The sequence below is a fragment of the Drosophila novamexicana genome, unplaced genomic scaffold, assembly GCF_003285875.2.
Source record: "Drosophila novamexicana strain 15010-1031.04,08,12 unplaced genomic scaffold, DnovRS2.1 tig00001810-arrow-arrow-pilon, whole genome shotgun sequence".
Lineage (NCBI taxonomy): Eukaryota > Metazoa > Arthropoda > Insecta > Diptera > Drosophilidae > Drosophila > Drosophila novamexicana.
Genome location: NW_020824894.1, coordinates 186378 through 212500, shown reverse-complemented (window position 1 = coordinate 212500; position 26123 = coordinate 186378). Strand labels below are relative to the sequence as shown.

General features: G+C 39.5%; 1 protein-coding gene across 1 annotated transcript in view; it reads left to right on the top strand.

The window, feature by feature from the left end:
* LOC115768474 (high affinity cGMP-specific 3',5'-cyclic phosphodiesterase 9A) overlaps positions 1–26123 on the top strand; it is a 61715-nt gene that overhangs the window by 26451 nt on the left and 9141 nt on the right. The window contains 3 exon segments of the mRNA XM_030713049.1: positions 7450–7775; positions 22396–22547; positions 22616–22723. Coding sequence (XP_030568909.1) covers positions 7450–7775; positions 22396–22547; positions 22616–22723 — 586 coding nt within the window.

Genomic DNA, 26123 nt, shown 5'->3' with positions numbered 1-26123 from the left:
GAAGCAGCAGAGAAGCTGCCAAAAAAAAAGGGACAGCAAAACATGCGCTGATGTTGATTACGACCACATTATGTACACAAGTTGCTTATATCAGTTGTTGCTGTTGTTGTTGTCGTCGTACAAATGTCTTTTTTTTTTTGTTGATGTTGTTGTTGTTGGCCTGTTACTGCTGGATGTTGCCGCCTGCCTGCCCTAATGACCCCCCTTTGCGCTCTCTAATTAATTAATTGATTGTAATTAATTATTTTACGCAATGTTATTCGTCGTCTTTTTACAGTCTTTGCCCTTTTATCAGTGTGTGTGTGTGTGTGTATGAGAGTGTCTTATTCGGACACACAGAGACACTTAATATGCATGTTTAACAAAACAGAACACGAACAACAACAACAAACAGAAAAAAATCTTTAGCAGCGCGCACTTTTACAGGAAATCATCCTTTGGCTGCGCGACGTCGAATACCCTGTCAATCTTCTATAAGAAAGACAGTTGCATAAATGGTAAATGACTGTTGCATGTGTCATCTGAAATAAATGACAGACAATTGAATTGGATTTCATGTATTTAACTATCGGTTAAATGTTATTGTCATCTAGAATCAATATGTGAATGTCAGCCATGCTGATCATCTCCTCTGATTTCACGTATTTACATAAATCGTTTTAATCCAATAACTTGCATGAATGATAGCTACATTGTGTCTCGCAGATGAATGCACTTCGAATCATTCGAAAAATTACTGCATAAATCAAATTCTTACAAATGGAACTCCAATATTCTGAGCTGAATGACAATTACACAGCTCAACGTTGTTGTCATTTAGAACATTATAATTACAATATGCCGAACCGATGTAGATCCAATAAATATCATAAATAAAAGTACTAATTAGCCCAAAGACAAATAAAAAGGTCATCCAAACTAAATGTCAATTATGCCGCATAGTCAATCAATCAAACAAATCAATCTTTGAATTAATACAAGCTTTAAGAATTTAATTCGGATTGTGAGATTTTCATTTTGAATGTGAATGAGAGTTCTTTCCATGCCTCATTATTTCAGGTGTAGCAAATATAAAAACAAAAGCGTTTTGATTATTGCTCCAAATGTTTCCGAATGAATTTGCTCAAAGGTCAAGCAAAATGTCCCCAACAAGTCACGACTAATCGAATGGTAAAAGACGCCTCTAGATCTCTAGAATCATATTATGGCTATAAATATGGGCGTCTCTTGAGCAAATTCTGCTCGTGGGCGTGGCCAATATGGGCAGCGGCTGCTGCGGTGCCCTAAGCCAGGAGCTGATTAATGCGCGAGTTGGGAATAGAGAGAGTAGGGAGAGCAGAAGGAGTAAAGGAATAAGTGAGGGTATCAGAAAGAAGAAGGAATACAGAGCATATTAGTGTAAGACCAAATACAACAAAGGATGAAGAGTTAAAAATGATGTGAGGCATACCGAATGAAAGGTAAGGAGGAAGCAGAAGTACAACGAATAAAAGGATCAGGAGCAGAGTGGCAAGAAAAGCATAATGAAAAGGATGGGAGCACAGAAAGCATTAGTATAAAGATGAGTACAGTGAAGAGGAGCATATTAAGTAAAAGGATGAGGAGATGTAAATTAATCAAGAGTAACATGGGGATTAAGCAGTTAAATACGAGAAAATCATGAGAAGTGGGGGAAAATAATAAAAGTGGGCTTAGGAAATGAAGTGGTGTATGCAGAACATGAAATTGAGGCGGGGCACAAAAATAAAGGAGGCGTCGGAAAGTTGAAAGGGAATAAGAGGCGGGGGAAAGTAGCGTATTGTGAGTACAAGGATGAATAGAACAAATATAATAAAAATATGACAACAGGATTACAAATGTTGATAAGTATAAGATCAAGAAGAATGCGAAATATAAAAATGCGAAGAAAGAAGAGCAGGAACAAAGATGACGAAGAGTATAGGAAGAATAACGGGGAAGAAAATAGTATAGGAAGATTCAAGATGAAAGAGAGTATAAGAAACTAACTGTGTAAAGAAAATATAACAATCCGAGGCGTAGGCAGAAGAATAGAGAGCATAAAGAGACAAAGTATGGAAAGCATAAAGGTGAAGAAAAGAGTATAGAAGTACAAAGATGTAAGGAAGTGTAAGAAATTAGTGGTATATGGGAAGAATAATTTAAGAAAAGAGAGCAGAAGGAAAAATGAAACAAAGTGCACATAAATAGGAAATAGGAAAGACTACATTAAAATGCATGATTGGCAATTGATTGGGTTTTCGCTGTCTTGGCCACAAACTGTCTAGTGTGTATGTATGTGTGTGTGAGTGTGTGTGTGTGTGTTTGTCAAAGCGTCTCTCATGTGGCATATGTTGTTGCTGTGGCCAATCGCCGTTCCGCCTCAATTAACTTGATTGCTTTTAATCGTTTGTGTCTCGAGTTGCGCTTTATTAACGCGAAGGAGTGCAAATAATTGAGACATTTTGGTGTAACAGGACCTCTAAGCAACGCCTTCCCCCTTCCACACGCCACACACACACGCACACCCACGCACAACCCATTCCACGCAAGTGCCTGTTGCTGTCAATATGACAGCTGTCATTTTGGGTGGCAATTGGCATTTTTCATGCCACATACCGCATGCTGCAAACACAAATGATGCATCAATGCATGCCACACATGTGAATGCAATATGTAAATGTGAAGACCCAAGACCACACACACTCACACACTCACAGAGCCAACCCTAACGAAACATAATTGACAGTTAATATTTTGCAGCTGCCGCAAGAGGAATGCAGTAGAACTTTCAAGCGAGAAAATTTGTTGGGGGTGGGGCGGGTTGTAAAGTTCTGTTGAGGGCATTCGAAACTCATCGATCAAATTGTCACACGGCAAGTGCGGCCAGCGGGCGGAGTTGGGGAAAAGTTCGCGCAAACGAAAAAAATAAAGGAAGAGAAGAAAAGTTTAATTCAATTTAACATTGAGACGAGCCAAGTGAGAAAAAGGTAGCAAAAAGGGTGAGCATAAGGTGCGAAAAGGGGCTGAGCGTTTCGCACAACCAAAAAAAAACAAGTAAGAGGTTCTAGTCGGGAGCTCCCGACTAGGGGATACCCTGAACCCTCTTCTTTCAACATCAAATGCATATATATATTCTATTTTAGAAGCTATATGTCAAGTTTGGTGACTCTAGCTCTTATTATTTACCAAAATTGCCCAAAAAACAGGATATCGATATCGATTCTTATCGATTGCGGAAACAAACTCGATCTGCGCGGGAACCAGGAACACCTACATCTAGCTCTTATAGGTTCTGAGATCCTTGCGTTCATACATACGGACGGACGGACGGACGGACAGACAGACGGACATGGCTAGATCGACTCGGCTATTGATGCTGATCAAGAATATATATACTTTATGGGGTCGGAGATGCTTCCTTCTGCCTGTTACATACATTTGGCTTTCGCACAAATTCAATGTACCCTTATACCCATTTTTAATGGGTTCAGGGTATAAAAAAGAAGCAGAAGCAAAAACGGACGAGTGGCCCCAAGTTTACCTGCTATGCAAGAGCGACAGGAAGGGAGCAAAAAAAACATATGCACAGCATACGTAGCCAGCGAAACGCTGTGCCGCTGCATAAAGTATTCGTAAAATTCATAAATGCATTCGCTGGCATTCACTTGTTCAGCATGCGTGTGTCCTGTGCCTGGTGGCACGCATAATAATTGTGAAATCGGTTTTTTTCAGTCTTGTATTCAAGTGTAATGCACATTTTTAATACCCTACAGTCCCTAATATCGCATACTTTTTACATACTCACCTTTCTACAAAGCCTTGTCGCAAGTCAGCAAAAACGTTGGATATGATAGACGCTTTTTCCCATTGAACACGTTATGGAGTATTGTGTTTATCTCACGAAATTCCTACATGCTGAATAATATATATATATATACATAAAATCCCGATCAGTATGATAATGTTAATCGGAGTCCTCGTATTTATGAGTTCATGTTAATAGAAGTTGCTTTAAATGATTCTTTTAGGTATATTTCGAATTTATGATACGTGTGGATCAAATTAGTATATCATAAGCTTGGCCTGCAATGCTCATGGTGAAATAGATAGTTTCTACTGTCTGCAGTACTTTTTCTTAGATCATCTCGTTGTTATATAGTCCATATAGTATATTAAAGTAATTAAAACTTAACTGAAGATAGCTGATCTGTAAAGCTACAGCTGAAATGACTTGTCATTTGAATTGCATCAAAAAAATAGAGTTAAAGTCTCAGTCCATCAACCATGTCCTTTGCTAATAATAATATTTATTTCCTATGCAATTCCTTTAACATTAGTGTTAAATGTTAATGTGAATGTTAATATTAATGAACACGGGATTCCGCTAGGTTGATTAAATAATTGAACCCGAAAGGTATGGAAGGTACATAAACGAGATTTGTTGGATAAAGAAGAGGAAAGCTATATCTGAACCGTATCATAATTAGTAAATTATTTTATGTGCTGATATTTACAAAATATGACGAAAAAAAACTGGGTTCATAAATATGGAAAACCCATTGCTTGCACCACTGAAAATTCTTTTTGGATTTGCAGCCTTGATTATTATTATTATTCGATTTTTTGCTACTATTCTCATTCTAGAGTATAATTTGTATTTGGCAACTGTTTTTTTTTTTTTGTGCCATTGAGATTTTACAACACTTTTGCGGGTGGAAGGGTTCGAACTCGCAACCCTCACTTCATTTGTGCGAATATTTGAAATTCACAGCGGCAACACAACTGCCAAATGGCCCCCAACATTGTTGGCACAACTCCACAAAGTAGCCTAGGGAAGGGACTGGGGGCTGTGTGTATGGGGTCGGGGGGCATGTGACTGGCTGAAAGGTGCGCGGTTGCGCGCCAAATATAAATGCGCTGAGAACTTGGCTTATTAAAAATTGTAAGTGGCAGTAAATTAATTATAAACGCAGCCCGCAAAGTGTTTGGCTTGCAACAGCTCCACATGTGTGCGTCGACCACAAGGCGTGGCTAGCCCAGGTAAATTCCACTGGTGGGGTAGCATACACAAACACGCACACACGCACACACAAACACACACACACTTTTGACTCTTTCTGCTTTTGCTGGCTGTCAGCATTTTAATTTCTTTGTGCATCAAAAGCAGCAATTTTAATCAAATTTCCATTCTTGATTATATGTGCGCCTATTTGCCCATACTGTAGTGGATGGGGCGTGGCAGGTTATCAAGTGGCTGCGGTGGGTAACAAATGCAAAGGCAAAGGCAAAGGCAAAAGCAAAGTGAAAATGAAAGGCGAAGGGAAAGTGGTTAAGGGGCAAGTGTGAGCAGGGAATTTTGCAATTTACACAAGCATCGCAACTATTTTGATCGAGCTGCCTCGGGCCAAAAAATGTCACGCTCTAAATTAACAATAGAACCATCCATATCCAAGATGTGCTTGTCAAACTGTGCAAGTGACACCGGAGGTTAATAAATTACACACACACACACACACTCGCACACACACATCTGTGAGAAGTTTCAAGCAATTTTTATGAATTTCATGCGAAGAGCCAAAAACTGTTTAAAAGCCATGCTTTTGCTCAACTGCCAAAACTAAGTTAACGTGGAGGACGATGCATAATAAATCAAGCGCCAAATGCAACTGACACACTAAAAGGCTGCAAGGCAAGCAAACGCACAAGGAAATTAAGAAGTTACACATGTGAAATCAATATTAATTGCAATTAAGTGAACATAGAGAACAGAAAGCAATTGCTCTCCTATAAATGAGGCTTATCAAAACGAAGGGCGTTGCCACTAATTACCTGTTGTTGTTGCAAACAGCTATCTGGCCAATTAACGGCTTGAACTTGAAGGCCAAATTAAAAAAGTAGCACTACAAAATAGATGCAAAATGTAACTATTTTCAAGTTGAATGCAGAACAGTTATAGAACCAAGTGAAAAATTAGGTTGGTTATATGTTACTCAATAAAAAGAATCATCACGAAAAAATATATATTTTTTAAAAAAAATTCATAAGAAATTAAAAAATTAATCGAAATGTTAGGCAAAGAAGGCAAGGCTGGGCAGAAGAATATCTTTGTGTCCCCCACAAGGAGCGAAACTTAACAGCCTGCTAAAACCTTGTAGCTCATATTATTGAGAGAAGCAGGAGAACACATAAAAAGTAATATTAGAATGAAACTTAAATTGCAGTCGATTGTGCTAGAAGTTGAAGACGAACAACAATTTATATGCCAAGCTAAGGCTAACAAATATCCAACCAATAGACAAAATACATAGAGAATATAACAGGAACTGCTCAACTTAATATTTTAAGAAAATATAACAAATTTAGAGGCTTGCGCTTACTTAAGCCATGAGTCTCAAAAAAAAATAAACAGATCATTAAGGACCTACGCTTAAAAAACTAAAATTTAAACCCGAAAATTTAAAGTGAATTTGGTAAAGACCAAGGAAACGCAACGAATCGAAGAACGGTGAATTTCAACAAATGTGCACAAAAAATAAAGCCTATTGTGAATTAACTAACAGTGCGAGCCAGTGTTGCATAGCTGCATAGTGTTGCCAACCGCAACGGTTGCAGGGTGGCGCCTCCAGTGTTGCAACGTGTATTGCGGCTCCGACGTCCATTTTTGACAGTTGTCAACGATATGCGATGGGCGACGCATGGCTGGCCCATTAGGGTCTGGTTTTTCGGGGCCGTTGGCCACAGATCAACAGCTCAGCTCAGTTGTCGTACCTGAAATGCACCTGTGCCATACACACACACACACACACACGGAAAGAGGTGCTGGTGTAGTTGTTTTGTTTTTGTTGTTGTTTCATCTGGTCAGTGAAGCGTGTTGCCGATTGAAAATTTAATTTCCCGCCCATGGCACAAAAAACGAGAGACACAGAGACAAACTACAAAACTGTAGCTGGCCGGCTGCCCCGCCTACCGCCCCCATCGGTACGGCCAGTGTACTTCCGCCGTTTTAGCGTTTGCTGTTCCGTTTCATTTTCACTTTTCACTGGACTTCGATTTGGTTTCATTTTGGCTTCAGCTCACTAGCTGGTGTCTCTCTCTCTCTCGCTCTCTCTCTCGCTCGCTCTCTCTTTCTGTTGTAGCTCAGTTAGTCTGTCGTTGCGTCTTGTTTATGGCTCTTCATTTGCAATAATCCAAATTGCCATGACTACCACCAGTCCGACTTCCCAGCTATATTTCCTGTTTCAATTTGCTGATTTATTTATTGCCTCTGCCGGCAACAACAACAACAACAACAACAGCAGCAGCAAACACACCCACTTGACTGATTTCCGCCTCTCGAATGTTTTTTTTTTTTTATTTTTTTGTCGTGTTAACCGTATCTGTATCTGCAACGAAATTTAGCTGTATGCTATACTTATCTAATTTGAGCTTCGAACATTTTCTCATCCGCAGGTCTCTCCAATCGGCCATTGGGCCCGCCACATCGCAAGAGCAGTCTACCAAAGCATCAGGAAGTGAAGCGTCGCTTCCTGGAAATTTGTGATACCAACTTTTCGGATGAGGTGAAGGCGGCCCTACGTCTGCCGGCCTTCGATTCGTATGAATGGGGCGATGCAGATGTCATACACCTAATGCAGACCATGTTCCTCGAGCTTGGCTTCGTTGAGAAGTTTAGCATACCCGTCGATACGCTGCGCGAGTGGCTCTATGAGGTCTACAAGCACTACAATGAGGTGCCATTTCATAATTTCCGGCATTGTTTCTGTGTCGCCCAAATGGTAAGTGAAAACTGTCAACTCTATCGTTAGCAATTATGAAATATCATTGATTCGAGTGCAATCATAGGGAAATAGCATAGCAGTTATTTCTATACAACAACTTTCCAATTATTTCAATGATATCCATTCAATTTTCTGCTTAGGTAGCAACCCTGACAGTTGCGCAAGTGTTGGTAAATTTTTTTATCTGGATCGAATTCTGATTTCGGGTTTTCCTGCACCGTTGTGTATGTGCGTACGAATATATATATATATATATATATATATAAGAATTCATCTGCTATCCATGCATATGTCATTTGCACACTCCTCTCTGACATGTATTAGAAAGCATTTGGACTCAAGCCAAGAATCGCTCAGACAATTATCTAACCATATCAAGTGAATCCATTCCTAAATATCAAAAGCATATTCAGAACAAGCGAGTTATTTGAATCCTGAAGCGTAAATACCCATAAATTCGATAGTTTCGAGTAATTCAAGTGTCGTTAACTATTTTTATTTAAATAAATATCCTTGTTTATTATGTGGACTAATATGAGCAGCATGAGACCGATTTTCGAAGGCTGCTAAAAACCTTGTTTCTGTCTGATTCGTTCACAAACAGGTACTTTAATTGATTGTTAATTTATTTGAGCTTAAATTGTGGAATTGAACCAAACTCTTTATGAATGCAGACCTGCAACAAGCTGTAGTGTCCTTTGGGTGTCCTTTCAGGACAACAGCTGGGCCTTTCAGGAATTGAATTCAATTGAAATTGTTCAAGAGACGCTTGCAATGCGGCGTAGCTAGGGTAAATCCAAACATAGACAATTTATAGATATATGTGTATGTACTTATATATATTTATCTATGTACATTCATATAGCCGTAAAGAATGAAAGATGACCAGGCTGCCTGCAATCAATATATTCAGTCTCTCACTCTGTCCCTCTTCTTATGTGTGTGCGTGTGCTGGTGTGTGTGTGTGTGTGTGTGTGTGTGTGTGTGTGTGTGTGTGTGTGTCTGCAGCTGAACAATAGACGCCACGTTGTATGCAACAGAAACGCCAAAGGGCGCTCAAGACAGACAAAGCAGCAAGAGGCACACATGTACGTCTAGGTGTGTGTATGTGTGAGTGTAAGAAAAGGCCTATTTTTGGCTATACACAACAAATAAAAATAGCAACAACTGAAGAGGCAAAGAAATAGACGCGCAAAATGTCGCTCAGTGCTCACTACAACTACAACTGCAACAGCAAAAGCAACAGCAACAGCAACAGCAACAACAACAACAACAACAACAACAACTGGCAGACAGACATTGGTACTGACAGTTGGACAAACTGACTGGCCACTCACCGAAAAGAAGAGTAGAAAACAAACTCGTCAGGCATTTGGACCAAGAGCAAGGAAATAAAAACAAAAAAAAAAGACAAAAATTTAAAGCAGGAAACAAAAAGCTAACTATGGCTAGCTGACATTTGAATACCCTTCACGTGTTCGTAAGTTGTAATAGTCTTTAGCACGCATATTCCGGCCCAAATGATAATTTAGATCAATTCTGTACTAGTCACTTTTCAATAAACATAGTTGACGGCAGTGCCTTCACATATACATAAAAGATATAGTCATCCGTTTTCCATTCAATTCGCCCGATTCCATCATCAGCTTATCTTACTATCGAGCTGAGGCATATAAGTATCATATACGTCTTTCGAGACTTTAATTTGTTGAGAATTTCAACCGCCAGGCAACGAAAAACAACAAGGCAAGCAAAACCAAACTCCGTATTAACAAAGCAAAAAAAATATATTTAAATATATTAACTTGATGAGTTTGCTCAAAAAATCACAAAGTTTTCGTCCGATAACTGAAATGAAAGCTTATTAATATAAAAGCTTACGAAATTTCATTAATTTTATTTCTTTAGGAAACTTCTTAAGCCAGAGTTTGATTACGTTACCTGATAGTTAGCATATATAAAATTTGTTTTTGAGCAAACTTTAGGTGCTAAGGCAGTGTTTAATACATATAATAGCACAGTATTGATAATTTATTACCCTATCTGTAAAACAAAATAGTTTCTTCGGTAACAACAACAGTTGTAAGGTTTGATGCATAAACAGAAGCATTATAATATTTAACATGCTCGTATATAGAGTGTGCACGTATTGTGTAATTGCATAGCTTATGGCTATTAAGACACGTAGTTAATATCACAACCATCTTAAAATACCCTGCACAAGGGTATACAAAAGGAAAATCAGCGGCTGGCGAATGCAAATTGTGCCCAACAAGCGGCCAGCTGCTGTCCAGGCGCACAACAAACGAACAAACCCACACAAAAACCCACCCAAAATCCAAAACCTCCAAAAAACAAAAAAAAAAGAGAGAAAAAACAACAACCTTCCAACCCACCGACAGCGACCCACTTAGATTCTCAAGTGCCAACGAAGCATTTTGCAAACCGAGTTTTTAACCTACATTTTTGGCAAATGAAACTTGCTTTTTTATGCAGTCTTTATATAGTATATATATTTTATGTTGTTCTTGTTGTTATTGTTGCTGTTGTAGTTGTTGTTTTGGGGCAGCGGTTCGTCTGCTCAACATTTAGATGAAATATTAATGCGCTGTTAGTTGGCATCTTAAGTTGTAGGCCACAGTGCTCCGAAAAAAATAAATTAAGAACTCAGCTCGCACAAGACTTCAACGCTGAGTAGCATTGCAGAGGGGCAGCTACTAAAGTTTATCGATAAATATCGTTAGCAGAAGGCAGTCGGAATAAAAAGGAGCTTGAGTCAAGAGCGAAAAGCACAAAAAAAAATAATGCATGTGGAAACAAGCTGCAAACGAAATATTGTAATTATACGGCTCAATTGAACCTATTTCTACTCCTGTTAATATATAATAAGGCCTCAACCATTTTGGGAAACATTTAATCAATACTGATGTTGAAAGTAGTGTTGATAAGCGATTTAATTGCTGCCTTAATGTTCAACATAACTGCTAATGAAAACAGTGTTGTCAGGCGCCTAATTAGTGCAAATATTGAAATTTGTTTAGGACATTTTTTTGTTCAGTGCCCAACAAGTAATTAGCTGTTTCTCAAGTTCTTCTCAAGTTTTTCGACCAAACTATGCTATACCTATGGTGTTGGAAAACATAACGCATGGTGACTTTCGAAAAAAAAAAAAGGAATGGAAGAAGTTAAGCTTAAGCTTTAAGCACTTACATTTTTGTTCACTATTAAGCCAGCTTCACTGTAGCTATGCCATATGGCTTTTGACTTTGCGGAGAGGAAACGAAACTTTAAAAAATTATTTCAACTTGACAACAAAAGCCAAGTTGGCGCCGATGGGCGTGCCACTGTGCAACCAAATAAAAAGTGAAAATTTATAAAATGCACAACGGAAAAGGGAAAAGCTGAAAGAGAAACGGAGATGAAAGCATGAATGGTGCACTAGCGGCAACTGCAATTGTTTCATATGTGGCATGCCGCAAGGGCCGCCCGCAAAGTGGTTTGTTTTCTGAGAGCACAAGGGAGAGACAAGCTGAAAGCAGTTTGCAGTTTCTGGCTTATGGCAAATGGTTTAAAGTAAATACAACTAAAACACACTCGAATCTATTCACATTTGTGGGCTTGAGCTCTTTATAAAGCAACACAATGCGTGCAACTACAACTACAGCGATTCTCGTCTCGTTGTTGTTCTCGCGATTGTTGTTGCTGCTGTCATTGTCGCTGCCGTTTCTTATTCAACTGCAACAGCAGCAACAACAAATGCAATCAGACGCCGCCACACTGCGCCCAGCTTTTAACAACAATAGAATCCATTTAACTTCCGATGCTATCGATAGGCAGAACCAATCGATAATTTAGACCATAAGACCATAAGATGACCATCCTAAAATGTTTTTATACCATAATGTCAATCACTTTAAAAAACCTACAAATCTCTGCGATAAATTGGGGAAAACAAACTCCAAGTGCTATTTTTATACTCTGAACCCATTAAAAATGGGTATAAGGGTATATTGTATTTGTGCGAAAGCCAAATGTATGTAACAGGCAGAAGGAAGCATCTCCGACCCCATAAAGTATATATATTCTTGATCAGCATAAATAGCCGAGTCGATCTAGCCATGTCCGTCTGTCTGTCCGTCCGTCCGTCCGTGTGTATGAACGCAAGGATCTCAGAACCTATAAGAGCTAGAGACTTGAAATTTTAGATGTAGGTGCTCATAGCTCCCGCGCAGTTTGTTTCCGATAATCGATAACTTACTCCGTTTCCAAGCAATCGATAAAAATCGATATCGACATCCTGTTTTTTTTAGCAAATTGGGTAAATAATAAGAGAGTCACCAAACTTGGCATATAGCTTCTAAAATAGAATATATATATATGCATTTGATGTTGGAAGAAGAGGGTTCAGGGTATCCACTATCCTTCGGTGTTTATAGTCCGATCTTTATGCAGTTCTCACGGCTTGAACAAGGCATCCGAAAGTGTGTATATGCCCAAGCGCATACTTATTTCGGAAGAAATTGTGGCAACTATCCAATTAGTGAAATATTTTTACTCCGGGAGATGCTACCTTCTGCCTGTAACATGCATTTGCACCAAATCCCAATATCCTTATCCACCCATTTTCAATGGGTAGAAAAATTGATGACACTATATTTATTTAGTTGTAGTCTTTAGCTCCACTTGTTGCAAAATGAATCAGTGCAATTTATGATGATCATGATCATGAGTCGGAAACATTAACTCCATCCAAGCATTGGCCCATTGAAGGGCTCTGACTTAAGCGGCAACTGTTTGAGCAGCCCTCGCAGCAGATGTCAGTTTGAGCACTCTAAGCTGCAAAATGGCCGCTAGACTCGTCTGCATATGCGATGGTGCGTATTTTACAATTCAATGGGCGGCCATTTGCCATTTGCATAGGCACTCATGTATGTATAGCCCATGTAATTTCCTCTCTCTCTGTGGCTGTGTGTGTGTGTGTGTGACAGGACACAACAGCCGTTAAGCGGCTTTCGCCTTTGCCTTCCTGCCATCGGCAAAAACAATGCAATAATGCAAAAAAACAAAAAAAAACGAAAACAAAAACAAATCAAAAGGCACACCGAAAAAATACCCTGTAGTTAGTCGTTAAATGCATATTTCATTCGCGCTAAGAAACAGAATACTTTCTGATACGAATCGACCTGTTTTTCTAGACATGTATTAATCTTAGAAATTGCAGTATATTTTTCAAGATACCATAGATATATTAGAGTGGACAGACTCGGAGATACCCTGATCCGAACTGCCTTTACAAACATTCTAGCTTCCTTCTGTATTCATATGCACAAACAGGCGAACACTGTGGGACATGCGACCTTGAATAGTGTCCGATCTTTGTAAAATTTTCTGTGCATAACGACGGGCGGACTTGCAGACGAACATGAACAGATTGATACAGCTCGTCGACCTGATCAATAATATTTATACTTTATGGCTTCGGAGATGCTTCCTGCTGCCTATAAATGCATACACTTACATACAAGCAAGTTTCTCTCTTACTTCAATATATGCAGGGTATAAATATATATGTATATATATATAGCCATTTATACCTTTAGCTGTGTCTATATAAAAATCTGTACGTTCTGACTAACATTATGCTTATCATAGCAAGCTGTCAGCGAAAATTGTACACACACACAAGCGTGGAAAACGGGTGGATATTTATTCAAAACAAAATCGAGTAAAGTGCTCAAAGTAGAAGAAGTTTATGTTCGGCTACTCAAACTGCATGTCAAAGCTGTGGCAAATGAAATGCATGGAAAGCGCCAGATTGAAGAAACCATGCAGAACCTGTAGATACCCTCTTTTAAGGCATTTGACAATTACAGGGTAAAACCAATAAATGTCTGGCTGCACTATTCAGCTGACAGCGGCCCAGTTGGCGCGCCCACAGAACCACACAGCCACGTTGATAAAAAAAATTGTGTGAGCCCTATTTTAGTTTCTATTTTTTGTTACCAAATGAGCGACGCACCATCTCAGCTTTTCATTAACAAAGTGCAGTTTGCCAGTTTGCCAGTTTACCAGTTGCCAGTTGCCAGTTGCCAGTTGCCAGTTGCAAGCTGAAGTTGATTTCCTCGGGGTGTTGACGCTGCAAAACTTTTGCCAGTGTTGTGAATGGTTGCCGGGCATTGTGGGGCTGTTGGCGATGATGGGGTTTGTTGGGAGCTGCGAGTTGGCGCTTTGCACATTGTCGTTGCTTCGTCTGTTTGTTGACAATGAATTTAGATAAACTTGCGAAATTCGAAATGCAAACAGCATTCGCATTTGCATAAATTTATAGCACTAACCAACATCCCCCCCCCCCTCCTTAAACGACCCGCCGCCCCCGCGTTGTCCATCCATCTTAGCTTTGCCCCTCTGGCCCGCTTTGGATCGCGCCAACCCCAAAAGCTTATGCATTCACACAACGCCGCTTAATGCCAGAGTAAACGCAGCGGCGACAACGATGACGACCAAACTTGTGCAGCAACTTTAACGAGCCCTCCAGCCCCTGTCTCCAACACCCGCGAATCCCCCGACCGCCCGTCAACACCAAACTCCAAACCCGACCACGCCCACTTCCCAATTGCCCTGCAGTGCAACTTTGGTGCGCAGCAAAGCGCAAAGCAAACTTAACGCTGCTTTTGTATTTCAAAAAGCTTAAATTGAACGCTGTTGAAATTCCTTAAGGGTCTCTTCTCCACAACCCACTCACTTTCCCTGTCTCTCTATCCCTATGTGCCTCTGTCGCGCCCCACTTGGAAAAGTCATTTTCATTTGCTGGGCAGGCTGTTGCGGCAGGGGGTGGGCTGGGTGCGGAGCCTGCTTTAGTGGCTGCTAGTAATTGCAAAGGTTTCGCAGCCGTTTGCTGCAGACAAATTAAGTTGCCTTCAACTTAACCTTTACCTTTACCTTCGCCATTGGCTTAAACCAACAGCCCTATGCCCAGCATCCGCCAGATACTTTTTGCTAGCTGCTGCTACTGCTGTTGGCCACGTTTAAGCATCAAATGCGATTTGGCTTAATGGTTTCCAACATTAAAAGTGCTCTCTCTCTCTCTCTCCCTCTCTTTCTCTTTCTCAGCCATTATTTAAGATATATTCTGAAAAGCAACCAACAGCAGCAACAGGCAGCAACAAGCAGCTCAGACACTTCATTTAATTAGCCAAATTGAGAGACAATCTAAGGGAGAGCGAGAGAGTTTCGGCGAGAGAAGAAGAGAGAGAGAGAGAGAAGAGAATAACATAGTTAACAGTGCGACATGTTTGGCGATTGGCCAAAGGGCACCTACGTGTAAGCAGTTAATGGCCATGGAATTGCAGTTGAAAGCAGGCAGACAAGAAAATGCGACGAGAATCAATAATGACATGAGCAGGACTATAACATATCCCTTAATATCACACAGACAATGCCCGTGGTATATATAACTATATCTGGGTATATAAAAGTATTTGTTCTGCCCGGCTAACTCAATAACTTACTGATTGCATACCAAAACTGTAAGAGCTAGGAAGCTGATATTTTGTTCACGCTAAGATGGGGCTTTGGGAAATTCCATGCCCCATACGTGTTTTCAAATTCATTTGAGACGTGTTTCACAATTTACGCAAAACTAGGGCCTTCTCGACGGAAAGTGCGGATCAAAGATTTTTTGGGCGAAGTTTTAAGTTTCGTCCGAACGACTTTGAACTTATTCAAAAAGCCCTACATAAAAAGTTACCGAATACGTGATGCAGCCATATATTTTCAAATACATTTGTGAACATTTATTTGATACTTTTTGCGCAAAATCCTTTGCTCTTAGATGGAAAACTCAGGTAAAAAGTTTAATGAACGATGGTTTATTTTGCGACTTCAAGATTCTCCCAAAATGGGGAGAAACTGTTGATTCCAACGTTTGTTTGGCTTTTTACCCGATTTTTAAAATATCTGTGTGGAGTTTAACTTAAGTGGAGTTCAAGATATTACGAGTAGATTTGAATAGACCACTGGAAATTTTAAGCATAACAATTGCCACTGGCAAAACCGGTCTGTACCCGTTATGTGTGCACGTATGTGTGTGTGTGTGTGTATCTATGTATGTATGTATATAGAAATGTATGAATGGATGTGTATGTTTTTATAAATGTGTGTATGTATGCATGCATGTATGTGTAAACGTATGTATGTATGTACGTACGTATGTATGCATGTAGGTGTGTATTTCTATGTTTGTATGTATATATGTATGTATGTATGTATGTATGTATGTATGTATGTATGTTTGTACGTATGTATGTATGTTGGTGCGTATGCTTGTTGTTATGTTTGTGTCTATGTGTATGCATATATGTATGTGTGTATGTATGTGTGGATGCATGTGTAAATGTGTGTGTGTGTATATATTGATGGCAAATGTGAACAGCGATTTTTTAGTCAAAATTCATGTCCAAATCTTACCCCAAGATTCGTAAGTAGTCATGGGTCAAATATGACCACCCCCATAACTCGGTCAAATCTCATCCGATTTTCACGAAGTTTGGCTTTTTCTTCATGGTTTTCACTCTTGATTAATCTGGCATTCAAATCTCGAGACCGACTTTTTAGTCGAAATTCATGTCCAAATCTTACCCCAAGATTCGTATATAGACATGGGTCAAAATTTACCACCCCCATATCTCGGCCAAATCTCATCCGATTTTCACGAAGTTTGGCTTTTTCTTTATGATTTTGCCTTTAGATTAATCTGGCATTCAAATCTCGACACCCATTTTTTAGTCGAAATTCATGTCCAAATCTTACCCCAAGATTCGTATCTGGACATGGGTCAAAATTTACCACCTCCATATCTCGGCCAAATCTTATCCGATTTTCACGAAGTTCGGCTTTTTCTTTATGGTTTTCACTCTAGATTAATCTGGCATTCAAATCTCGAGACCGATTTTTAGTCGAAATTCATGTCCAAATCCTACCCCAAGATTCGTATATAGACATGGGCCAAATATGACCACCCCCATAACTCGTCGAAATTCATGTCCAAATCTTACCCCAAGATTCGTAAGTAGTCATGGGCCAAATATGACCACCCCCATAACTCGGCCAAATCTTATCCGATTTTCACGAAGTTTGGCTTTTTCTTCATGGTTTTCACCCTAGATTAATCTGACATTCAAATCTCGAGACCGATTTTTTAGTCGAAATTCATGTCCAAATCTTACCCCAAGATTCGTAAGTAGTCATGGGTCAAATATGACCACCCCCATAACTCGGTCAAATCTCATCCGATTTTCACGAAGTTTGGCTTTTTCTTCATGGTTTTCACTCTAGATTAATCTGGCATTCAAATCTCGAGACCAATTTTTTAGTCGAAATTCATGTCCAAATCTTACCCCAAGATTCGTATGTAGACATGGGTCAAAAATGACCACCCCCATATCTCGGCCAAATCTCATCCGATTTTCACGAAGTTTGGCTTTTTCTTCATGGTTTTCACTCTAGATTAATCTGGCATTCAAACCTCGAGACCGATTTTTTAGTCGAAATTCATGTCCAAATCTTACCCCAAGATTCGTATGTAGACATGGGTCAAATATGACCACCCCCATAACTCGGTCAAATCTCATCCGATTTTCACGAAGTTTGGCTTTTTCTTCATGGTTTTCACTCTAAATTAATCTGGCATTCAAATCTCGAGACCGATTTTTTAGTCGAAATTCATGTCCAAATCTTACCCCAAGATTCGTATGTAGACATGGGTCAAAAATGACCACCCTCATATCTCGGCCAAATCTCATCCGATTTTCACGACGTTTGGCTTTTTCTTCATGGTTTTCACTCTAAATTAATCTGGCATTCAAATCTCGAGACCGATTTTTTAGTCGAAGTTCATGTCCAAATCCTACCCCAAGATTCGTAAGTAGTCATGGGTCAAATATGACCACCCCCATAACTCGGTCAAATCTCATCCGATTTTTACGAAGTTTGGCTTTTTCTTCATGGTTTTCACTCTAGATTAATCTGGCATTCAAATCTCGAGACCAATTTTTTAGTCGAAATTCATGTCCAAATCTTACCCCAAGATTCGTATATAGACATGGGTCAAAAATGACCACCCCCATATCTCGGCCAAATCTCATCCGATTTTCACGAAGTTTGGCTTTTTCTTCATGGTTTTCACTCTAGATTAATCTGGCATTCAAACCTCGAGACCGATTTTTTAGTCGAAATTCATGTCCAAATCTTACCCCAAGATTCGTATGTAGACATGGGTCAAAAATGACCACCCCCATATCTCGGCCAAATCTCATCCGATTTTCACAAAGTTTGGCTTTTTCTTCATGGTTTTCACTCTAGATTAATCTGGCATTCAAATCTCGAGACCGATTTTTTAGTCGAAATTCATGTCCAAATCCTACCCCAAGATTCGTAAGTAGACATGGGTCAAAAATGACCACCCCCATATCTCGGCCAAATCTCATCCGGTTTTTTACAAAGTTTGGCTTTTTCTTCATGGTTTTCACTCTAGATTAATCTGGCATTCAAATCTCGAGACCGATTTTTTAGTCGAAATTCATGTCCAAATCTTACCCCAAGATTCGTATGTAGACATGGGTCAAAAATGACCACCCCCATATCTCGGCCAAATCTCATCCGATTTTCACGAAGTTTGGCTTTTTCTTCATGGTTTTCACTCTAAATTAATCTGGCATTCAAATCTCGAGACCGATTTTTTAGTCGAAATTCATGTCCAAATCCTACCCCAAGATTCGTAAGTAGTCATGGGTCAAATATGACCACCCCCATAACTCGGTCAAATCTCATCCGATTTTCACGAAGTTTGGCTTTTTCTTCATGGTTTTCACTCTAGATTAATCTGGCATTCAAATCTCGAAACCAATTTTTTAGTCGAAATTCATGTCCAAATCTTACCCCAAGATTCGTATATAGACATGGGTCAAAAATGACCACCCCCATATCTCGGCCAAATCTCATCCGATTTTCACGAAGTTTGGCTTTTTCTTCATGGTTTTCACTCTAGATTAATCTGGCATTCAAACCTCGAGACCGATTTTTTAGTCGAAATTCATGTCCAAATCTTACCCCAAGATTCGTATGTAGACATGGGTCAAAAATGACCACCCCCATATCTCGGCCAAATCTCATCCGATTTTCACAAAGTTTGGCTTTTTCTTCATGGTTTTCACTCTAGATTAATCTGGCATTCAAATCTCGAGACCGATTTTCTAGTAGAAATTCATGTCCAAATCTTACCCCAAGATTCGTATATAGACATGGGTCAAAAATGACCACCCCCATATCTCGGCCAAATCTTATCCGATTTTCACGAAGATTGGCTTTTTCTTCATGGTTTTCACTCTAAATTAATCTGGCATTCAAATCTCGAGACCGATTTTTTAGTCGAAATTCATGTCCAAATCTTACCCCAAGATTCGTAAGTAGACATGGGTCAAAAATGACCACCCCCATATCTCGGCCAAATCTCATCCGATTTTCACGAAGTTTGGCTTTTTCTTCATGGTTTTCACTCTAAATTAATCTGGCATTCAAATCTCGAGACCGATTTTTTAGTCGAAATTCATGTCCAAATCCTACCCCAAGATTCGTAAGTAGACATGGGTCAAATATGACCACCCCCATAACTCGGTCAAATCTCATCCGATTTTCACGAAGTTTGGCTTTTTCTTCATGGTTTTCACTCTAGATTAATCTGGCATTCAAATCTCGAGACCAATTTTTTAGTCGAAATTCATGTCCAAATCTTATCCCAAGATTCGTATATAGACATGGGTCAAAAATGACCACCCCCATATCTCGGCCAAATCTCATCCGATTTTCACGAAGTTTGGCTTTTTCTTCATGGTTTTCACTCTAGATTAATCTGACATTCAAATCTCGAGACCGATTTTTAGTCGAAATTCATGTCCAAATCTTACCCCAAGATTCGTATGTAGACATGGGTCAAAAATGACCACCCCCATATCTCGGCCAAATCTTATCCGATTTTCACGAAGTTTGGCTTTTTCTTCATGGTTTTCACTCTTAATTAATCTGGCATTCAAATCTCGAGACCGATTTTTTAGTCGAAATTCATGTCCAAATCCTACCCCAAGATTCGTAAGTAGACATGGGTCAAAAATGACCACCCCCATATCTCGGTCAAATCTCATCCGATTTTCACGAAGTTTGGCTTTTTCTTCATGGTTTTCACTCTAAATTAATCTGGCATTCAAATCTCGAGACCGATTTTTAGTCGAAATTCATGTCCAAATCCTACGCCAAGATTCGTAAGTAGACATGGGTCAAATACCCCAAGATTCGTAAGTAGACATGGGTCAAATATGACCACCCCCATAACTCGGTCAAATCTCATCCGATTTTCACGAAGTTTGGCTTTTTATTCATGGTTTTCACTCTAGATTAATCTGGCATTCAAATATCGAGACCGATTTTTTAGTCGAAATTCATGTCCAAATCTTACCCCAAGATTCGTATATAGACATGGGTCAAAATTTACCACCCCCATATCTCGGCCAAATCTTATCCGATTTTCACGAAGTTTGGCTTTTTCTTCATGGTTTTCACTCTAGATTAATCTGGCATTCAAACCTCGAGACCGATTTTTTAGTCGAAATTCATGTCCAAATCTTACCCCAAGATTCGTATGTAGACATGGGTCAAAAATGACCACCCCCATATCTCGGCCAAATCTCGTCCGATTTTCACAAAGTTTGGCTTTTTCTTCATGGTTTTCACTCTAGATTAATCTGGCATTCAAATCTCGAGACCGATTTTCTAGTAGAAATTCATGTCCAAATCTTACCCCAAGATTCGTATATAGACATGGGTCAAAAATGACCACCCCCATATCTCGGCCAAATCTTATCCGATTTTCACGAAGATTGGCTTTTTCTTCATGGTTTTCACTCTAAATTAATCTGGCATTCAAATCTCGAGACCGATTTTTTAGTCGAAATTCATGTCCAAATCCTACCCCAAGATTCGTAAGTAGACATGGGTCAAATATGACCACCCCCATAACTCGGTCAAATCTCATCCGATTTTCACGAAGTTTGGCTTTTTCTTCATGGTTTTCACTCTAGATTAATCTGACATTCAAATCTCGAGACCGATTTTTAGTCGAAATTCATGTCCAAATCTTACCCCAAGATTCGTATGTAGACATGGGTCAAAAATGACCACCCCCATATCTCGGCCAAATCTTATCCGATTTTCACGAAGTTTGGCTTTTTCTTCATGGTTTTCACTTTTAATTAATCTGGCATTCAAATCTCGAGACCGATTTTTTAGTCGAAATTCATGTCCAAATCCTACCCCAAGATTCGTAAGTAGACATGGGTCAAAAATGACCACCCCCATATCTCGGCCAAATCTCATCCGATTTTCACGAAGTTTGGCTTTTTCTTCATGGTTTTCACTCTAAATTAATCTGGCATTCAAATCTCGAGACCGATTTTTTAGTCGAAATTCATGTCCAAATCCTACCCCAAGATTCGTAAGTAGACATGGGTCAAATACCCCAAGATTCGTAAGTAGACATGGGTCAAATATGACCACCCCCATAACTCGGTCAAATCTCATCCGATTTTCACGAAGTTTGGCTTTTTATTCATGGTTTTCACTCTAGATTAATCTGGCATTCAAATATCGAGACCGATTTTTTAGTCGAAATTCATGTCCAAATCTTACCCCAAGATTCGTATATAGACATGGGTCAAAATTTACCACCCCCATATCTCGGCCAAATCTTATCCGATTTTCACGAAGTTTGGCTTTTTCTTCATGGTTTTCACTCTAGATTAATCTGGCATTCAAATCTCGACACCGATTTTTGAGTCGAAATTCATGTCCAAATCTTACCCCAAGATTCGTATATAGACATGGGTCAAAAATGACCACCTCCATATCTCGGCCAAATCTCATCCGATTTTCACGAAGTTTGGCTTTTTCTTTATGGTTTTCCCTTTAGATTAATCTGGCATTCAAATCTCGAGACCAATTTTTTAGTCGAAATTCATGTCCAAATCTTACCCCAAGATTCGTATATAGACATGGGTCAAAATTTACCACCCCCATATCTCGGCCAAATCTTATCCGATTTTCACGAAGTTTGGCTTTTTCTTCATGGTTTTCACTCTAGATTAATCTGGCATTCAAATCTCGACACCGATTTTTGAGTCGAAATTCATGTCCAAATCTTACCCCAAGTTTCGTATATAGACATGGGTCTATGTCTATGTGGATGCATTAAGAACATTTTTATGTCTCAAGTATGTGTGTATATGCGTATGTTTGTATGGATCTATTTAAGAATTTATGTATCCTTTATATAATCGGCTTTAAGATCATTTTTTAAGGGATTTGTAAAGAGTCTTTGAAGTCCAATTTATATTTTGCCGTCCTGCTCGGTAAACTCGTTTTATCTTAAAGACACTACCAAATCTCTATATTACCTTACCCGGGCAAGGTCTCGTAAAACTTACTAGTAATAATTAAATATTGTAAATATTCATATATATTTATAGCCTTATAAGTAGTTTATAAATGTATGTATTTTCTTTATTCAATGCAGATGTACGCGATTACACGTCAAGCGAATTTACTGAACCGTCTGGGCGATCTGGAATGCCTCATATTGCTCGTGTCCTGCATTTGCCATGACCTCGATCATCCTGGGTATAACAACATCTATCAGATCAATGCACGCACCGAACTGGCGCTCAGGTAAGACCTTGCCCTGAATCTGTTATAAATATATATATTTATATATTTGATTCGTTCTGGTTTTACAGATACAATGACATCTCGCCGTTGGAGAATCATCATTGCTCGATTGCATTCCGCCTGCTGGAGCATCCCGAGTGCAATATATTCAAGAACTTTAGCCGGGACACATTCAAGTGAGTAACACCTGCAAATTGGTAGCACTTTAAGCCCCGCTATTTGGGTCAGACCATGCGGACGGAAGCGGGCGGGAGTGTGAGGGCTGGGTCCGGGTTGGGTCGGTTCGGGTCGGTTCGGTTCGGGCTGCTAGCCATTTAATTGCCAACTTTGCTTGACTCTATTTTATGCGCGGCACGTACAAAATGATGTTGCATTAAACGTCGGCCCCGTTTGCTGGGGCACTAATTAACACCCAACACGGGCAACAGCTGCAACCGCGTGGGGCAACTCTGCCGCCTGGTCCGCGAGCGTATCGATTTGGTGCAGGCAGGCAACTCGCGCCGGTTGTCCTTGCTTATTGCACTGTGGACTGTACGCAGGACCCTTCTTTGGTTATTCTTTCGCTCGTAACGACCCAAGTCGAGTGGGAATCAAAACGCAAACAACAAACAAAGCCCTAATGCCCACAAATTGAAGTCAAACTGTTTTTACAAACAATATATTGAAACATTTTTCGATTGTCAATTGCTGAGCGCATGACAAGGAATGTCATTTGATACAAAAATATATTGCGACGATGGTTTGAAAATAGAAGAAAATTCAAGCAAATAATATGAAGCTCTTTCATAACCTGAAACTATTCAATATGAGGAAAAGTTGGCATTGTTATTTTGTGCAAATGCTTGCATGTAACAGGCAACGGCAGGCGGTCCATATAGAGAAATGTATATATATATATATATATATATATATAAAATATATATAAAATATCAAATAGCATCAATAGTCTGTCTGTTTTCTCGAACTCAGAGACTATTAGGGCTAGAGACTTGCAATTGGTGCACAGCCTCTGCTGTTAACTGTTTAAATCTAGATTATTTCAATTGATCGATACCTCGCCCTATTTCGATAAGTATCGATTTTAAGATTAGGCGTTTGGAACACATCTCAAAGCTTTTAAGATCAAGGAACAACAACAAAGCATGAAAAGTAATCTTCCTAAAATTGATTGAAACACACCTTTTTGATCGGACTATAAGCACCGATGTTATTCATGAGTGAGACTGACGGATGTAGTAGAAGAACGCAGTTAGCGCTGAGTATGTGTGTGTGTGTGTGTTTTTTTGGGTATGTGCCTGTGTATGTCTTAATGGATATAGGACACAGCTTATTTATTTATAATGCCAAGTCGGCGCTTAGTTTCCGACCAGAGCTAGAGTGCCCATACTTTGTGGTATATTGATATTGATGCATTGTTTAAAAATTTCTTCAATCAAATGCCACAGATACTCTTTGAGTATCACTGCAATTGATACAGTTTCTCTTATCTCTTTCTCTGTAATTAATTATTCAAACCCTTTGTAAATCATATTACTTATCGCTCGCTAGTCTGTGTTGCTTTTGAAATTTTGAATTGCATTGAACACAAAATTCATTGAAATATAAGTTCCTAGAAATATTTCGTTTTGACTTAATGTTTCAATCACACACACACACACACACATGCACAAATCTCCCACGCAAAAAATATATCTCACAATTTAGTCCCACGCGATGTGTTTCCTTATCGATAACTTGTAATTACTTTATGCATAAGAGCTTAATTCTCGGTCTGCCACATAACATAAAGTCGAACTGAATATTAATCCCATGTAAGTTCCCTGTCGCATTCGAAATGCAAATTGTATTCAATGATTAACAGTTAATTCAAGGAAATACAAATCCCCAGCAAATTCCCTTAAAATATTTTCGCAAGCGTACTGAGTTTGCATTCTGGGAAAGTTCATCCAAATTTCCAATACATCAACTCAGTACGCAATGGTTTTGTTCCATGAAGTGAAACTACAACTCTACCGAGGCATTTTTTCGAAGTTGGCTTCCTTTCATTCACCTAACGCGCCTAACCGGCAGCAGGAGGCTTTTCCTAAATGAATTATGGATATTCTGAATAAGGTCTACGCGTTGATTCGATTAAGTTATGTTCCTTTGCTTGCATATATGAAGTCGGAAACTATAAAAACAAGAGGCTTGAAACTGAATAATATCGATTTCTATAATATCGATAAATATCGACTTTATTAGTCTAGTTTCTTAGGCTTAGCTCAGACGATAAGGAGCTAGGCACTCCAAATCGGTTTACCGCAAAATTGATTCCAAAAAAATTAAAGATATACTCTTACTCCTTTGGTTCACTACTTAGTACCTACAAATTTAAAGGAGATCGGAGCTTGTTAGTGTAAAGAGTAAAGATGTCATGCTTGTAACGGCAGCTCGACGCTGGCTGCGGAGTATCTTCTGGTCGGGCACTCCCACTAAGAAGCAGTCGCACTTGCTTTGCTTGTGATTAATTTGTGTTATTCTTGCGGTGGATATATAAAGCGTAGTTTCTGTACTCATTGCAACGCATTTATATTGCAAAATTCCGCAAACATTAATTAAGTGGATTAGCTGGGGGAAAATGTTTTTGACTTTGAATTGCGCGCTCACGTAGGCGGCGGCGTTGTGAAAGCTAAAATAGGTAAGGGAACATCATGCCCATGCCCATCATTCTCCTCATCATCATCATTATCATCATCATCATCATCATCATCATCATCATCATCATCATCATCATCATCATTATCAACGAGAACGGGAAGAAAAGCTGGAAGTTGCTGGAATGCCCTAAAGACAAACACCGCACTGTGTGGCCCCTCATCAACTCCGAGCTTGGCACGTTGGGCGCCATCAGGAGAGTCACACGTTGGGCGCCTTCACGATGTTTTGCTGCCAAGTTTGCGTGCATAAACTGCTGCATGCTTTTGGGAGTTTTTGATAGCAAAACTTGCCAGAAATGCACATGCACAATATGCTTGTAAATGCCATGAAGCAGCCCCCGCCAAGAGTGCCAAGAGTGCCAAGAAGTTACCACACGATGCCACACGATACTCTTTGCCTGCTTGTGTCAACGTCATATATGTGGATTCTGTTATATACTTCTCTCTCTCTCCCTCTCCCTCTTTCTCTCTCACTCTTTCTCTCTCTGTCTGTGTGCTTGTGGTGTTATTGCTCTTATTACCATGTTGCCATAAGTTATCAGCAGTTGAGAAACGCTTGACGAATCGTGTTGCTTTTCTCAGTCTTGAGAGTTGTGCGTCATTCAAATGCACTTAAATGTCATTTGTAAACAATGAGACAATTGCGGGTTTTCCAACACCAAATGACTTGCGGCTGAGTAAGGACATAAGCCATGAGAACGGGTGAAACAAGGAATGAGCGAGTATCTTTGGCACGCCAAGCATTAAATACTCTAATCACATGCCTGCAGGCTCTGCAGATATGTGGGAAATGAAGTGAAGCACGTAATTAACATTTATTCAATAAGAGAATAGCCTTGCATACAAAAACTCCTATGGCAGCTATATAATATGCTGGTTC